The following is an 18,228-nucleotide window of genomic DNA, read 5'->3' as shown; positions in this document are numbered from 1 at the left end:
TAGGCCATGGTTTCCACAGGTTCATGAGGTGTTGTGTGGAAAATGCTTGCTTGCATTTTTTTTTCTCCTATCCTTCCAGTCCAATCAATGAGTGACCCTCTGCTCCAAGCAGGAGGGAGGAAAAAACATCTGTCTAATTTCTCCAGGTCCTGGAGGACAGGACAGATAGTCCTTGACTTAACAACCCTTCATTTAGTGGCCATTCAAAATTACAGCAGCACTTGAAAAAAGTGACTTACACTAGTTTCTCACACTTACGACCATTATAGCCTCCCCTTGGTCACATAATCAGAATTGAGACACTTGGCAACCGGCTTCCTTTTATGACAACTGCAATGTCACCTGGTCACCATTTACAACCTTTTGACAAGCAAAGTCAACGGGGGAAAGCCAGATTCGCTTAACAACTGCGTTACTACCTTAACCAATGCAGGGATTCGCTTAAGGACTGTAGCAAGAAAGTTTGTAAAATGGGGCAAAATTCACTTGACTGCCTCGCTTAGCCATAGAGATTTTGGGCTGAGTTGTGATTGTAAGTCGTGGACCCAAGATTGTGATGGAGCCTGTCCATTAGGCCAGGGGTTCCCCAACCCCAGGTCCGCGGCATGCCAGCAACCAGTCCACACAAACAAGCAAGACCCCATCCGCGGGATGCAGGCAGCACACAAAACCACACACTCTCCAGTCCGCAGAAAAACCTCTTGCCGTGGTTCCAACAGATGAAACTCTTCAAAGAACTTCGAGGCATTGTTTACCTTAAAGAATCTTTATTTGAGTAGCATAGCATCGGCACTAACATAGTCGAAGTCAAAAACTGAATTCCCTTCCCCTGAGCACATAGTATCAAAGCACAATTCCCTCCCCCAATTAACAGTCATAAATCACATTCCCCAATTAGTTTGAAATGCAGACTTCCCCTCCAGTTCTTCAGCGGCCAGTTCTTATCATCTCTTATTTCAATAACCTTGGTTCTCACACTAGGTTCAGTATTGTTATGTCTAGCTAAACTCTCATGCACATTCCTCCCCCCAACATCATCTAACTCTAAGAGTTAACATAAGAAAAAAAGATCCCTTCCAACATTATTATTATTATTGTTGTTGTTGTTGTTATTAAAATGGTTGCATCTCCATCTGTTGTCAAAGCAAAAATATCCAATGTTAGCAGCATTGACACACCTCTCCACAGAACCAGTTGGGGACCTCTGCATTAGGGTCATGACAGTCGTAAAACAGACCATCCTATGACCCAGTCAATTTTTTGACCTTTTTTTTTTTTTTGCAAAGGCCATTAAATGAATCACCATGGACATTAATTGAATCCATGGTGATCCCATTACTTGCTCTGGGTTTACAATATTGCCTAAAACTGTAAATGTGGATTAATTGCCATGTGGTCACATGACCACGGAAGGCGGGTGGGCCATTGCAACTTCGGAGCCTGGTCGTAAATACCTTGGGGGGGGGGAATCTGTGGTAACGTTAGTTGAATTGTATTTCCCCCCTTTTTCTAACCACACCCTGCAGACCTCAGGGAACTCTGCCTTTGAAGAGGCTGCTGACATCTGTTACTTATTTTTTCTGCATGCCCGTCTCTGCTTTCCATCCAGCTGCAAAGGCTCCTAGCAGCTAATATCTAATTAATAAAAATTAATGTGGCAATAACGATGCAAACAATAAAAGGGAATGCATTAAAACCGGTCCTTGCTGTGGCTCAAACACGGCTTCCTTGTTTTATAGCTGTGTTTTTCACACAGTGCTGCTCACACAGTTGTGCCAGGGGGTTGTTTCTAGTGTGCCGTGAGATTTTTTTTCCCTTCTTTTTTTTTTGCATTGTGTACATTCTGTACAAGTCTGTTATTATTCAGCTCGGTACAGATACAGATGGTCCTCGTTTAGCGACCAGAAGTGGGATCAGCAACTCGGTTATTAAGTGAAGCAGTTACTTTGAAAAACCCAGCCTTGCTTTCTTCAGTTTTCCTTCCGTTTGTCAACCTGCAAACGTCATAAATACAAAGATTGATTGTAGGTTGTCGTCCTCCAGAAAAACCAGCTGGGTGACTCTGGCCCGATCACCAGGCGATGGTGAATTCTAGTCACTAACTCTCCGCCCATCCCATCTCACAGGGTTGTTGCTGTGAGGAAAATAGGAAGAGGAAGGATTATGAGACACGTTGGTTGACTTGAGTACAAAAGGCAGGATGGATGGACAATTAATTCATTCATTCCAAAGGCCATCCTTTAAACGCCAGCGCATGAAAAATGCACGTCTGCTTTTAGGGCTTCCTTAAACAGTAAAAAAGGGAAGGGTTGATCTGAAGCTCTTTGGTTTCTTTCTGTCTCCTCAGCACCAGCTTCAAGCTCAACACCTCTCCCACCACGCGCCCCCCATCCCATTGACCCCCCACCCTTCTGGCGTCCAGTCCACCAGCTTGGCCAGCCTCGGTAGCGCTTCTGGGCTGCTGGCGCTGTCGGGAGCCCTGGGGACGCAAGCTCACCTGGTCGCCAAGGATGACCGAGGGCTTCTCGACGCCGATAACCGAGGTAGGTTTCTCCAGATCACCTTTGGTTCTGCCATAGTAGATTCCCTCGGCTTTGCTTTGACAGGGATCTGTGGAAGGTCAGGGGTAGGCAACCTTGGCTCTTTTATGACACACGGACTTCAACTCCCAGCTAACTCAGGAATTCTGGGAGTTGAAGTCCATGAGTCATAAAAGAGTCAGGATTGCCTACCCCTGTCCTAATTGGTCCAATTTGCCTAAATGGGAGGGGAGGGGAGGCTGGGTCTAGCAGGATTTCTCAACCATGGTAACTTTAAGGTGTGTGGACTTCAATGTCCAGAAGTCCCCAGCCAGCACTTTTGGACTTCAACTCCCAGAATTCTTCAACGGGTATTGGTGGACTTCAACTAACCAGAATTCCCTACCACTGTTTGTGGACTTCAACTACCAGGATTCCTCAACAAGCATTCATTTGTGAACTTCAGCTCCCAGAATTCCCTAGTGAGCATTTGTGGAATTCATTCCCAGAATTCCCCAGTCAGCATTTTTGGACTTCAACTGTAAGAATTTCCTCAATGTGCATTTGTGAACTTCAACTCCCAAATTCCCTACCACTGTTTGTGGACTTCAACTCCCAGAATTCCCCAATGAACATTTGTGAACTTTCAACTCCAGAATTCCCTAGTGCGCATTTGTGGACTTCAAATTCCAGAATTCCCCAGCCAACATTCATAGATTTCAGGTCCTGGAATTCTGGGAGTTGAAGTCCACAAATGTTGGCTAAGGAATTCTGGGAGTTGAAGTCCACAAATGTTGGCTAAGGAATTCTGGGAGTTGAAGTCCACAAAGAATGGCTAGAGAATTCTGGGAGTTGAAGTCCACCAATGCTCCCTCGGGAATTCTGGGAGTTGAAGTCTTAAAGTTGCCCTGTTTGAGAAAAACTGCTGTGTTTTCATTGCAATATGCAGAAACATTGAATGTCTAGTTCAGGGGTAGGCAATTCTGGGAGTTGAAGTCCCATGAGTCATAAAAGAGCCAAGGTTGCCTACCCCTGGTCTAGTTTAAAACAATTTTCCCAACAAGTAACTAACTCACTTCGATCTTAAAAAAAATAGCACACTGGTTTTGGGAATTCTGGATGTTGTAGTCTGCATACCTTCAGGTTCTTACCTTTGAGAAATACTTTGAGTGGTTTTGAAAGGATACACTGACCTTACAAAATACGTTTGTTCATTGGCATTGAGATGGCCCTTCCCAGTGAAATGAGCTTTTTTATAAGGTGGGAATTCTGAGGGTCCCAACCAAAATTTAGAAATGGGATGTTAGGAAAAAAAGTCAACTGTAAGTAAAAAAAAAAAAAAAAAAGTATAAATATAGAGCAGTTAGCCAAATGAATTTGCTATTACTAGCTCTTTTATTTATTTCATTCAGTGTATTTAGCGCCGGGGTGTCCAACTTTAAGACTTGGGGACTTCAATTCCCAGAATTATCCTGCCAGCCCAGTCCCCAAGCCTTACAGTTGCCAAGGTTGGACCCCTCTGATTTAGCTCATGCTAGATCAGTGGTTCTCAACCTGTGGGTCGGGACCCCATTTGGGGTCGAATGACCATTCCCCGGGGGTCACCAAACAACGCAGTCCGCCATTTTTCCCCCTTTTCCTTAGCTGTGCTACTCCCCTTTATTCTATTGGCTTTTGGAAGCCAATAGAGTAGACTCTCTTGAATAGAGTCTAATTCTATTGGCTTTCAAAAGCCAATAGGAATTGTCCAGGCTGTCTCTGCCCTGCTGAACCCGCCAAAAGTCCCATTCTGCAAATGGTGCTGCACCAGTTGAGTAATCCTCGACTTAATGACCGGTTGAGTAATCCTCAACTTACGACCAGTTGGGGGTCGTGGCATTAAAAAGGTTGAGAACCATTGTGCTAGATAGTTTATTAATGAACAATTTGCAGCCTAGCTACAGATAGTCCTCGCCTTGCGACTAATCCTTTAAAAACCTTCTGAAATTAAAAAGGCGCTGACAAAAAGTGACGTATGATCAGTCCTTCCACTTACGACTGTTGCACCATCCAGGGATCGCGTCATTCGTGACCTTCCCAGACGGCTTCCAGGAAGCAAAGTCCATAGGAAAGCCGACAGGGAAGCCTGGAAATCACGATCACGTGATGTCTCACTTAACAACCAGTGATTCGTTTAACCACGCTTAACAGCCAAAAAAAAAAAAGATCATAACTTCATTCAACACCCCCCCAAAAAAGCTCATAAACTCAGATACAGTCCCCTGGTGCTTCCCTTCACGGCTGCACCGCATAGCAACAAATTTTCCAAGTCGTAAGTCGAGGACTACCTGTATTTCTTAGATCAGAGGTCCCCAGCCTTTTGGGCACCAGGAACCGGTTTCATGGAGAAAAGTTTTTCCACAACCGGAGAGTGTGTGGGTTTGTGTGCTGCCTGCATCCCACGGATGGGGCTTTGCTTGTGTGTGTGGACCAGTTGCTGGCATGTTGCAGCCCAGTACCAGTCCACAGACCTGGGGTTGGGGACCCCAGTCTTAGAGGATCAGCTGCAAACTTTTACCTATGTCAGCAGCCGAGGAGAAAAGAATTCAAAGTCCTTTTCGTTGTTAATCACCCCGGTCCCACTTATCGCTGGCCCTAGCCAGTGATGGCAAACCTTTTAGAGACCGAGTGCCCAAACTGCCACCCAAAAACCACATCGGTATCATCGGGTGCTGGGTGGGTGTGGCCCATTGGGTGGGCGTGGCTGCCGTGGTAACAGCAGACTGGGTGGGACTAAAAAGTTCAATCAATCCATTCCAACTTTGCGAGATCTTTCCCCCCCCCCCCGCGAGAAGTTGAAATTGACTGATTGATTGAACTTTTTTTTTTTTTTTTTTTTTGCACATGGCAGCAGAGGCCTAAGGCGAAAAGGTTTTATAAAACCCAGCTGAAGGCCTAGGACTGGGGCGACGGCACACGTGCCCACAGAGAGGGCTCTGCGTGCCACCTCTGGCACCGGTGCCATAAGTTCGCCACCACGGCCCTAGACAAATGCCAGCCCCCAATATGGATAATTTTAGCGGTGCAACTTTGACAAGGAATGAGAGAAAAAAAAAGCCTCAATTTTGGGGAGGCATCCTCTTTCCCAAATGTCTTTGAACCCCCTCCTCCTCCAATTAAAGAGGCGGAGAAATGCAACTCCATGATAATTTAATTTTCACATTTTGTACCGTTGTAGAGTTGGGGGGGGGGTTGCATACAGTTGCAGGCGTTCTTCTGTTTTGATACTAAAACCCATCTCTTCTTGCCTTGTTGCTGTTCCGTGTTGCCATGGCGACAGAGAGAGACCCCGGACCCGTAAGTCTCTTTGCTTTCCCCCCCCCCCATCCTGTCTTTCTCTGCACCCTCCCCCCAATTGTTTCTCCTAGCCCCCAGCAAGGAAGAGAGCCTCTGAACCAAAGAGAATAGGAAAAGGATGTTTATCTCCAATGGAGTTTTTTGCGGTTTTTTTTTTTTTTTTTACAAAAGCTGTTATGATGATGTAAGTAGAGTGGTGCTTGCACAAGACATCCAAGGAATAAGGGCCAAGAAGCTGGCACCAAAATCTGACAATACGAAATTGGCCGGGGGATTTTTGGGGCCCTTAATGCAAATAATTGGGGTCCTTTCTGGATCCGATTCTGCAGGCTGAACCCCCAAATAGGTTTCCCAACTCCGAGGCTGCCTCTGAAAAGGTGCACACTCAAGGGGTAACGTGTTCCTCAATCCTGTGCAGAATTTTTCATTGCAAAGCAAAGCGAGAAGGGGAAATCAGAAGAAGGAGAAACGGCAATCAATGTTTCCCAAAAAGGGGGGGGAGGAATTTCCTTTCTGTCTTGGAGATAAGCAAGAAGAAGTTTGGCAGGTGGGGCAAAATGCACTTTTGGGGTGTATTTAGATTAGATTAGATAACCTTTATTGTCATTTTTTTTTTGCTGTGAGCACACTGGCACAGATTAAAAACGCAATTCGGTTGCCATACAGTCTCAAAAGCAAATATATAATATACCCATACATAACACACATTTATTTCCTTGTTACCTTCTTGGAGGAGGGGGCTTCATGGTATCCGTAGCAGAACATCCAGATTCAGCCATAGTTTCATTCAATACAGCATTAATCTTGCGAACTCTCAAGCTTCCTCCTTCCGTTATATATTCAAGATGGACAGTGATTTATATATTTATTTATTTATATGTGTGTGTCTGTGTGTGTGTGCATATACGTGTGTGTGTGTGTGTGTATGTATGTATATATGTTAGAATACAATAGAATCACTGAACTCTGGGATAGAAAAAACTTTTAATAAATACAACAATCCTCTGTTGACATCATCAAAGTTGGTAATCATTGTGGCTGCCTCTTCAAGCTGTTGAGAAGGGAGAGGTACTCCTTGACTTATAACCATTTGTTTTGCAATCGTTCAAAGTTATAGTCGTGCTGATTGAAGTGACTTATGACTGGTCCTTGCGCTTACAACCGAGACAGCATCCGGCACGGTCACATGATCAAAAATTTGGCTGTTCGGCAACTGGCATGTAGTTATGAAGGTTGCATCATCCTGGGGTCGTGTGAATGCCATCTGCAACTTCCCCAGCGGGCTTCTGGCCACCAGAATCCATGGGGAATTCACTTAATGACCGCATGATTTACCTGACAACTTCCAAGTTCCTTTCCTATCCTCACAATTCTACATTTAGGCAAGAAAACCAAATGCACGGGCATAGTATAGGTCGTACCTTGCTCAATAGTAACAACTGTGAGAGGGATCTCGGAGTCCTAGTGGACAATCACTTAGATATGAGCCAGCCATGTGCTGCAGCTGCCAAAAAAGCCAACACAGTGCTGGGCTGCATTAACAGAGGGATAGAATCAAGATCACGTGAAGTCTTAATACCACTTTACAAGACCTTGGTAAGGCCACACTTGGAATACGGCACCCAGTTTTGGTCACGATGTAAAAAAGATGTTGGGACTCTAGAAAGAGTGCAGAGAAGAACAACAAAGATGACCAGGGGACTGGAAGCTAAAACATATAATGAACGGTTGCTGGAATTGGGAATGTCTAGTTTAATGAAGAGAAGGATGAGGGGTGACAGGATAGCAATCTTCCAGTATCTCAGGGGCTGCCACAAAGAAGAGGGAGTCAAGCTATTCTCCAAAGTGGCTGAAGGCAGGATAAGAAGCAATGGATGGAAACTAACCAAGGAGAGAAGCAACCTAGAACCAAGGAGAAACTTCCTGACAGTCAGAACAATTAACCAACAACCTGCCTCCAGAAGCGGTGAATGCTCCAACACTGGAAGTTTTAAAGAAGAGACTGGACAGCCATTTGTCCGAAATGGTATAGGGTTACCTGCCTGAACAACGGGTTGAACTAGCTGACCTCTGAGGTCCCTTCCAACTTTATTATTATTATTATCGATCATCGCACAGTCCGCCAGATGTTCAGACTGGATTTGGCATTTTGTCTACCTATCGAGTCCTTACCCAGGACCTGGGATAGGCAGATGTGGATGTTTGATGGTATTACAGGTATCGTCGCAGGATGGAAGCAGTTCATAGTAAGGCCGCCTTTTGCAATTGACTAATAGCGAATTTGTCAATGCCAATGGTGTTCAAGTGGTGCTCCAGTTGTTTTGGGATTGCACCCAAGGCGCCTATGACTATTGGTACTACCCTTGCTTGCTTTTGCCACAGTCTTTCTATTTCTATTTGTAGGTCTTTGTATTTTGTTATCTTCTCCAGTTCTTTCTCTTCTATTCTGCTGTCTCCAGGCAATGCCACGTCCACTATCCAGACTTTTTTGTCTTTCTTATCGACAATTGTTAAGTCTGGGGTGTTATGTTGTAGGTGCTTGTCTGTTTGAATTCTGAAGTCCCAGAGCAGTTTAATTTTATCATTTTCTATGACTTTCTCTATTTTATGATCCCACCAGTTTTTGCTTACAGGAAAATGATATTTTTTGCAGATCTTCCAATGCACCATTGTTGCTACTTTGTCATGCCGTTGCTTGTAATCAGTTTGTGCAATCTTCTTGCAACAGCTTACCAAGTGGTCCACTGTTTCTTCAGCTTCTTTGCATAGGCGGCACTTACTGTCTGTTGCTGTTTTCTCAATTTTGACTTTATATGCATTTGTCCTTAAGGCTTGGTCTTGTGCAGCCAGAATTAGTCCCTCGGTCTCTTTCTTCAATTTTCTGCTCTTAGCCATTGCCAGGTTTTATTATTATCTGCTTTCCCAGCTATTTTTTTCATGTATTGGCCACGTAGTGCTTTGTCTTCCCATGCCTCTATTCTGTTCTTCATTTGGTCTTTCTTGTAGGCCAGTTTGGTTTCTCCAGTAGTTAGTAAGCCTTCCTGATATACTAATTTCAGTGCATCTTCATCATTGTTCTTCAGATATTCTTCCAAAGCCATTTTTTCTTCTTCACCCATCTGATGTACTTGTAGCATTCCACGCCCACCTATTTGCCTTGGTAGATAAAGTCTATCAATATCACTGCGTGGATGAAGGGCATGATTCATTGTCATTATTTTTCTGGTCTGTCTATCCATTGCTTTTAGTTCTGCTTGAGTCCAGTCCACTATTCCAGCTGTGTACCTAATGACTGGGATTGCCCAGGTGTTGATTGCCTTTATGGTATTTCCTCCATTGAGTTTGGATTTTAAGATCTTCTTCACTCTCTTGATGTATTCACCTCTAATCTTTTTCTTGACTTCAGTGTGCTTGATGTTGTCAGCTGGAAGGATACCCAAGTATTTGTAGTAATCTTCCTCATCCAGACTCTTAATGTTATTTTCGTGGGGCATCTTGATTCCTTCAGTTTTTACTATTTTTCCTTGTTTGATAGTAAGTGTGGCACATTTGTCCAAGCCAAACTCCATTATTATTATTATTATTATTATTATTATTATTATTATTATTATTATTATTATTAGACGATAGTGTGGGTTTGGCTTTAGATTTTTTGGATGGCTTGCAAACGGCAAGGCTGGTTTTTCTAACCCGGGTCAGAGTTCTGAATTGGAAACGAAATGGAGAATGAGAAGAAAGTTAAGGGTACAGATAAGTCCTTGACTTGTGACTGGTCCCTTCATAGCCATTCAAAATTACGCCGGACCTACCTTGGGGCTACTTAACAAGATTCAAAGTTTCAACGGTTGCCCTCCCCTGCAGTCACATGGCCGAAATTTGGACACTTGGCATTTACAGCGTCCATCTCTGCGACCACGTTTTACGACCGTTTTCCCCAAAACTGGAACTTCCGGGTTTGTGGGCAAAATTGTGCCCGTAGAAAACCATCATTTCGCTTAACAACCGCATAATTTCTTGCTTAATGACCTCTGCAAAAAAAAAAAAGTTCATAAAATCGGCTTGCTCATGGGATCTACCCATTTTACGACCGTCGCTGCTTGCGACTGTTGTGGTTGTAAGTTGAGGAGTTGCCAGCACATTGGGTGGAAGCAGCCTCCTGCTCACACCCATTCAGGCACACTTTTTTGGGCAGGCGTTAATGCCCATCCTAATGTGTTTGTCATTTGCCTCTCCCCATGGGGCAAGTAACCCTGGCTTGATGGCTGCAGAGGAAAGGGGTCTTCGGGGCTCTGTCAACTGTCTGTCAAAACGGCTTTGTTTTATTGGAGGCCCTGAACTCTCCTCGGCAGGCTTAATAATAATAATAATAATCATCATCATCATCATCATCCTGCGACGATATCTGTAATACCATCAAACATCCACATCTGCCTATCCCAGGTCCTGGGTAAGGACTCGATAGGTAGACAAAATGCCAAATCCAGTCTGAACATCTGGCTGACTGTGCGATGATCCATAATAATAATAATAAATAATAATAATAAAGTTGGAAAGGACTTTGGAGGTCATCTAGTCCAACCCCCTGCTCAGGCTGGAAACCCTATACCATTATGGACAAATGGCTGTCCAGTCTCTTCTTAAAAACTTCCAGTGTTGGAGCATTCACCGCTTCTGGAGGCAGGTTGTTCCACTGGCTAATTGTTCTCACTGTCAGGAAGTTTCTCCTTAGTTCCAGGTTGCTTCTCTCCTTGATTAGTTTCCATCCGTTGTTTCTTGTCCTGCCTTCAGGCGCTTTGGAAAATAGCTTGACTCCCTCTTCTTTGGGGCAGCCCCTGAGATATTGGAACACGGCTATCCTGTCACCCCTTGTCCTTCTCTTCATTAAACTAGACATCCCCAATTCCAGCAGCCTTTGAAAAAGAAGAAGAATCCACTTCATGAATGAAATATTGAAAGGATGACAATCTCTCTCTCTCTCCTCTCTTTTTCTTTTTACAAATTCACGGATGGAACTGTGAAACGGGGGCCCCTTTTTTTCTTTCGAAAGGGATTTGAGGCTGCCCTTGCAAAAAGCTGCCTAATATTTTGTCGTAAGCCACCCAGATTGGCTTAATAATGAGATGGGCAGTATATAAATGTAATAAATAAATAAAATCTTTTTTTTTCTCCGTCCCCTCCCCCTTCCTTTCCCTTCACCCTTTCCTCTCCACCTCACTTCCTCTTCCTTCCCCCTTCCCTTCTTTCCTCTTCCCTTCTTCCCTACCCTTTTTTCCTTTTCATTTCTTTTCCTTTCTCTTCCTTTCCCTTCCCTTCCTTTTCCCTTCTTCTTCCCTACCCCTTTCCTTTACGTTACTTTACTTTGTCTTCCTTTCCCTTCCTTTCCCCTTCCCCTTCCTCTTCCCTGCCCTTCCATTTCCTTCTTCATCCAGTCCTTTCCTTTTTCCTCTACTTCCTTTCACTCTTTAATTTTGCTTTTGATCCTGTGCCCTGGGTGTGAATGTCCTTCCTTCCTCCCTCCCTCCCTCCCTCCCTCCCTCCCTCCCTCCCTCCCTCCATTTTGCTTTCCCTGCTATATTACATATACAACACCCAAATTGTGCAGAGATATGCTAGGATGCCCATTTCCTGCCAGTCAGCCCTTTTGAGAAGCGACCCTTATGTCAAAAGTGACTTGTGTGGGAGAAGCTTTAAAGTTTAAACAGACCTTTCAAAAGTTTACAGATTGTATTGAAACACACACACACACACACACACAATCTGATCCAGTCCCATCTGATCCAGTCTAAAGCCACTTGTTCCCAAGCAAGTAGATCTAGAATTGTACCTTTACCCTGGTTGCTCAGTGGAGCAATTCACTCCCGCACAGTAAGTGTAGATTAACAAAACACAGCTGTTAAAATGCAGGATGTGCCTGCTGACCGACAATTAGCTTTATACAGTATGTCCTGGGAACTTAACCATCATGAAATCATTATTTCTCAAACCTCGGCAACTTTTAAAATGTGTATAGTGGTGGCCAAAATTGTGGAAACCTTTTGGGAAAAGAGTACAGTAGAAATGCCAGCTTTGGTTAAGTTTCCACCCATTTTTTATTCTAATTTCTTTATAACTGTAGCCTTAATAATACTTAATAATACTATTTTACATCATTTTCTGGGCGACCAGTCAACTCTTTGCACCATGACTTGAATTTTGTTACGTTTTACAAGCTCATTCAATGAAAGAACACAAAAAAACCCAACCAACTTGATAGTGATCACCTAACACACTGACAAATGTCCTCCTCTCAGCTTTAATACACGACATCAATCACTGGATCCTACTGTGATCTGATTGGCTCATTGCCAAAACAAGATGACACCCAATTGGCTCTCTAAATACTCATGCCCATTGGCTACAATCAGAGGAAGAAAAGCTACCTGATATCAACCTAAGCAAGTTGAGCTTCCTTTACTGGTTATTTGGCTATACCTTTTCACAGAATGCAGTACAGATAATTGAACAAACTGTGTTGCACTACATTCTTGATTAAATTATCTTTCCATTGATATATAATTTTATGGTACTACCCCCCCCAAAAAAAGTGGTGTTATTAGTCATCAAACCTCAAAAATACGCTTTTCCCAAAAGGTTTCCACAATTTTGGCCACTACTGTAGACTTCAACTCCCAGAATTCTCCAGCCAGCCACTGCTAGTCATTATTCTGAGACACCTGTCTCGGAACTGTAAAGTTGAAGGGAATAATAAAGATCATCAAGTCCATCCCACCTCATGCTGAAGAGCAGGCAGGGGTCTCCGATCTTGGTAGCTTTAAGACTTGCGGACCTCAACAACAATCAGGAGATGCAAGAAACGTACCCATGGCATAAAGGCATAAAGGCAACACTCAAAGCTTGGAGAACAAACAGGATGAACTAAAAGCAATAGTACACAACGGAGGGTATGACACAGTTGGCATAACAGAAGCCTGGTGGGACGAAACCATGAATGGAAAGGACTGATAGATGGTTACAAATTGTTCAAAAGAAATAGATCCACAAAAAGGAGGGGGAGTCGCACTATATGTAAGAGAACATGAAATGCGCGTGATCCAAGATAAAATCCCTCCAGAATGTGGCATTGCCATAGGTATATATTATAGACCACCCAACCAATGGTTGGAAACTGATCAACCTGGAACTAAGGAGAAACTTCCTGACAGTGAGGACAATCAATCAGTGGAACAGCTTGCCTCCAGAAATCGTGGGCGTTCCATCACTGGAGATTTTTAAGAAAAGACTAGACAATCACCTGTCTGAGACGATGTAGGTCAGTGATGGTGAACCTTTTAGAGCAGTGGTTCTCAACCTGTGGGTCGCGACCCCATTTGGGGTCGAACGACCATTTCACGGGGGTCGCCAAACAAGGCTGTCCGCCATTTTTTCCCCCTTTTCTTTAGCTGTGCTATTCCCTCTTATTCTATTGGCTTTTGAAGGCCAATAGAATAGATTCTATTCAAGAGACTCTATTCTATTGGCGTTCGAAAGCCAATAGAATCTATTGGCTTTCGAAAGCCAATAGAATAGCCTGTCTTGAATAGAGTCTAAACTAATTCTATTGGCTTTCAAAAGCCAATAGGAATTGTCCAGGCTGTCTTTGCCCTGCTGAGCCCGCCAAATGTCCCATTCTGCAAATGGTGCGGCACCAGTTGAGTAGTCCTCGACTTACGACCAGTTGAGTAGTCCTCGACTTACGACCAGTTGGGAGTCGCAGCATTAAAAAGGTTGAGAACCACTGTTTTAGAGACTGTCTAAACTCAACCCAAAACCCACTTATGCATTGTCGGGTGCTGGGTGGATGTGGCCCATTGGGTGGGTGTGGCCCATTGGGTGGGTGTGTAGTAACAGCAGACTGGGTGGGACTGAAAAGTTCAATCAGTCAATTCCAACTTTGCGAGATCTTTTTTTTCCCGCGAGAAGTTGAAATTGGCTCATTGATTGAACCTTTTTTTTTTGTACACAGCGGCAGAGGCCTAAAGCAAAAAGGTTTTATAAAACCCACCTGAAGGCCTAGGACTGGGGCGACAGCGCGCATGCCCACAGAGAGGGCTCTGAGTGCCGCCTCTGGCACCCGTGCCATAGGTTCGCCACCACTGGTGAAGGTTCTCCTGCTTGAACAGGGCTGGACTGGAAGAAGACCTCCAAGGTCCCTTCCAGCTCTAGTCTATTCTAATTAGAAGAAATAGATGAACTCTTTGCCAACCAGTTAACAAATGCATATAGGAAGCATACCACAATAGTAATGGGAGACTTCAACTACCCAGATATCAACTGGGAGACAAACTGCAGCAAACGGGAGATCAAACAGATTCTTAACCAACCTAGCCGACAACTTTATCACCCAAAAGGTAAGAGGAGGGAACTAAAAGTAAAGCCATACTGGATCTAATCCTTGCTAATCGAGAAGAAGTGAGTTGAAGTTGCCGGAACCTTGGGTGAAAGCGACAATGTTATACTGAAATTCAATATAATGCAAACACAATAGAAAATAATTCAACTTCAAAAGAGCTGATTTTAACAAATTCAAGAGAACCTAGGAAAGATTCCATGGATGAAAATCCTAAAGGGGAAAACAACTCAAGAAGTGTGGAAACACTGAGAAGTACTGTATGATCATAGGAGCCCAGTCCAGCACAATACCACTGAAAAAGAGAAACCAGAAATTCAAGAGAAAACCAGCATGGCTGCACAAAGCTCTCTGTGACAAACTGAAAGACAAAAAGGACAAGTATTAAAAAATAGAAAGAGGGACACATAACTAAGGCTGATTATCAGCAGACAGTCAGAACATGCAAAGATAAAGTCAGGAAAGCAAAGGCTCAGAATGAACGAAGACTTGCCACAGAAATCAAGGACAATAAAAAAAAAAGTTTCTTCCAACATACTAACAAGAAAAAAGTCAAGGAAACTAGGTCCACTAAAGAGAGAAGATGGCAAGGAAGTAATGGGCAGTAGGGAAAAAGCAGAGCTGCTTAACTCATTCTTTGCATCAGTCTTCACACAAAAAGAAATTATAGCCCAACATACCCAAAAAAACTACTGCAAAAGACAAACTAGAAACAAAAATTAAAATAAGCAAGAAAATGGTAAGAGAACACCTCCGACCTTGACGAATATAAATCACCAGGAGGGATAGATTACATCCCAGAGTTCTGAAAGAGCTGGCAGATGTTATCTCAGAACCGTTGCACCACATCTTTCATAAATCCTGGAGCACTGGGGAAGTACCTGATGATTGGAAACGGGGCTAATGTGGTTCCCATCTTCAAGAAAGGGGGAAAAAAAAACACCCAGGAAACTACAGACCAATCAGTGTAACATCAATATCTGGGAAGATCTTGGAAAAGATAATCAAAAAACCGATCTGCGAACAATAGAAGCAAAGTTATAACCGGTAGACAGCACAGGTTTGTTAAAAACAGATCATGCCAAACCAATCTTATTTCATTCTTTGATAAAGTGACCAAATTAGTAGACCAGCGAAACGCTGTGGACATAGTATACTTCGACTTCAATAAGACGTAAGGGCCTTAACTGACAAAAGTAGGCCACAACCTGCTGCTTGGTGAGCTAGAAAAGCTAGAAAAAGATGGGATAGACAACAACAACATCAGATGGATCTGTAGCTGGCTGACAAACCATACTCAGCGAGTAGTCCTCAATGGCACTACTGTTCTATCCCAGCCTATAGTTGTCCTTGTTAAAGACACAAGGACCAAACCCCTGTTGATAAAATAGGCTGGAGACTTTAAAATAAAACAAGCCCCTTTTAATATGGATGACAAACCTGCCAAATAGTCCAAAACACAAACAGCAAAACTCAATCCAAAATGAAGGAAATAGTCCACAGGAAACACGATGCAAACAGAAGAGTAGTCACAAGCAAGACGAACAGACTAGGATCCAAAGAAGTACTTTGCAAACGGTTGCCTTCAGCAACCAGCACCGCCCACACCTCCTCTTTTTATACAACAGTCCCAAGGCGTTGCCTCTCAGTGCCTTCTCCTTTTACCCTGGAGTTGCTGTATTGACTGCTGCTGATTTACTCTCGCTAATTGACGACGTGTGCGTGCATCAATTAGCATGTCCATCAGGTGTGAGTCCTCTGAGTCTGACTCATTCTCCTCACATAGCTGAGCTTCATCAGGAACACGACTGGAGGGCCCAGGCTCTGCATCAAACCGTGAGTCCTGTAATTCATCAGAGCCTCCCTCTGCCCCCGATGGCCCTTCAAATGCCTCCACCACCTCCTCCTCAGATTCCTCAGACTCAGCTGTTGGGAGCACAGGCTGGCACGGAATCAACAACAACTATATCCATATGGAGAGAAGTAAGCATTGGGGTACCACAAGGCTCCATCTTAGGCCCAGTCCTTTTTAATATCTTCATAAATGACTTAGATGAGGGAATAGAAGGGGAACTCATCAAATTGGCAGATGACACCAAATTGGCAGGGGTAGCCAACACCCCAGAAGACAAGCTCGGGATTCAAAAAGATCTTGACAAAGGAATTCTGGGAGTTGAAGTCCACAAGTGTTAAAGCAGGGGTCTCCAAACTTGGCTCGTTTATGACTTAGCTTTTTTGGCCGCTGCTGCACACGGCTGGCTCATGGTCAAGTGATCGTCCACTAGGACTCCAAGGTCCCTCTCCCAGTTGCTGTTCTTGAGTCAGGTCTCACCTAATCTGTACTTAAAACCTTTTGATTTTTCCTGCCTAAATGTAAAACTTTGGTTTTCTCGACATTAAAACTCATTTTGTTGGGTAGGGCCCATTGTTCCACTTGGTCAAGATCTTTCTGAATCTCCTTCCGTCTCACTGTGAAACAGTCCCCAAGCTTACGTCCCTTCTTCGGCTTTCTCTTCTGCAGAGCTCTTTGGCGCTGTCAAATGGCGAAAGGATGCGAGCCATTTCGGATTACTTGAACAGTAGCAAAAAAAGGAAGACAGAAAAAGAATACGGCACAGATTACGTGAGTGACTTCCTTTTTCCGAGCAAGCAGGCCTTAGGACGAGGGTTGGATGCCACTCGGCTTCAGATTTTTTGCAAGTGGGTGACGGAGTTGGTCTAGGTCCTTGTTGCTACAAAAACCTGGATATTTTTCCTTCTGAAACTTGTAGCCCAGATGAAAATACAGGTAGTCCTCCACTTATGACCACAACTGAGCCCAAGATTTGTGTGGCTAAGGTGAGACTGTTGTTAAGTGAGTTTTGCTCCATTTAATAATGATGATGATGTTGTTGGAAGGGACCTTGGAGGTCATCTAGTCCAACCCCCTGCTCAGGCAGGAAACCGAATACCATTTCAGACAAATGGCTGTCCAGTCTCTTCTTCAAAACTTCCATTGTTGGAGCATTCACCACTTCTAGAGGCAGGTTGTTCCACTGGTTAATTCTTCTAACTGTCAGGACGTTTCTCCTTAGTTTACGACCTTTCTTGCCACAGTTGCTAAGTGAGTCACTGCAGAGACTGGACAGCCATTTGTCTGAAATGGTATAGGGCACAGGTCGGCAACCTGCGGCTCCGGAGCCGCATGCGGCTCTTTGAGCCTTCCCCTGCAGCTCCCAGCCTCCTCTGCCTTTGCAGAGAGAGACAGAGGCAGAGAGAGGAATTGCGCTTCCCTGCTTCTCTCTCTCTCTCTCTCTCTCTCTCTCTCTCTCTCTCTGTGTGTGTGTGTGTGTGTGTGTGTGTGTGTGGTTTTGTGTAAAAGAGAGTGCACTCACAGTGTTCTCCGAGGAGCTGAAAAGCTTACTGGGCGGAGCTCCTCCCTTTGCTGCGTCTCTGCAGGAAGCAGGAAGGGCAGGAGGGAGCTAGCTAGCCCAGCTAGGCTGACTCAGGAATTCTGGGAGTTGAAGTCCATGAGTCATAAAAGAGACAAGGTTGCCTACCCCTGATCTTGTTGGACAACAGCTTGAAGCTTGTCAGGTGAGCAGCAGATAGGAGAGGGGGGGGGAGAAAGAGAGAGAGAGAGAAAGAGAGAGAGAGAGAAAGAAAGAGAGCGGGGGAAGAGGAGTGACAGACCAAGGGCAGATAGAGAGGGAGAGAGAGAGAGAGAGAGACCCTTTTGACATCTAAAATGAAGATAACACTGCATATATCCTTTTTTTACTCTCTCTCTGTGTGTGTGTGTGTGTATACATACATACATATACATATATCTATATATACACACACACACATACATACACACACACAAACACACAAACACACACACACCTATAATAAAGGTAAAAAAGGATATATGCAGTGTTATCTTCATTTTAGATATCAAAATGGTTTTGCGGCTCCCAGTGTTTTGTTTTTGGTGGGAAACGGGTCCAAGTGGCTCTTTAAGTG

General features: G+C 44.1%; 1 protein-coding gene across 4 annotated transcripts in view; it reads left to right on the top strand.

Annotated features, from left to right (window-relative positions):
* The window catches only part of LOC120297059 (transducin-like enhancer protein 1), an 83,480-nt gene that overhangs the window by 37,567 nt on the left and 27,685 nt on the right, over positions 1-18,228 (top strand). For 3 of the 4 annotated variants that reach the window (XR_005553676.1, XM_039319268.1, XM_039319270.1), the window contains exons 8-10: positions 2,348-2,543; positions 5,839-5,855; positions 16,763-16,864. Coding sequence is in view for 3 of the 4 variants with exons in the window: in XM_039319268.1 (XP_039175202.1) it covers positions 2,348-2,543; positions 5,839-5,855; positions 16,763-16,864 (315 nt within the window). In the remaining variant the exon portion in view is untranslated. The remainder of the gene's footprint in view (positions 1-2,347; positions 2,544-5,838; positions 5,856-16,762; positions 16,865-18,228) is intronic. The other variant, XM_039319271.1, reaches the window with a different exon arrangement.

The sequence above is a fragment of the Crotalus tigris genome, unplaced genomic scaffold, assembly GCF_016545835.1.
Source record: "Crotalus tigris isolate CLP2741 ecotype Arizona unplaced genomic scaffold, ASM1654583v1 scf7180000022970.308977840:1548163, whole genome shotgun sequence".
Classification (NCBI taxonomy): domain Eukaryota; kingdom Metazoa; phylum Chordata; class Lepidosauria; order Squamata; family Viperidae; genus Crotalus; species Crotalus tigris.
The sequence above is the reverse complement of the archived record's forward strand: the minus strand, read 5'-3'. Positions and strand labels throughout refer to the sequence as shown.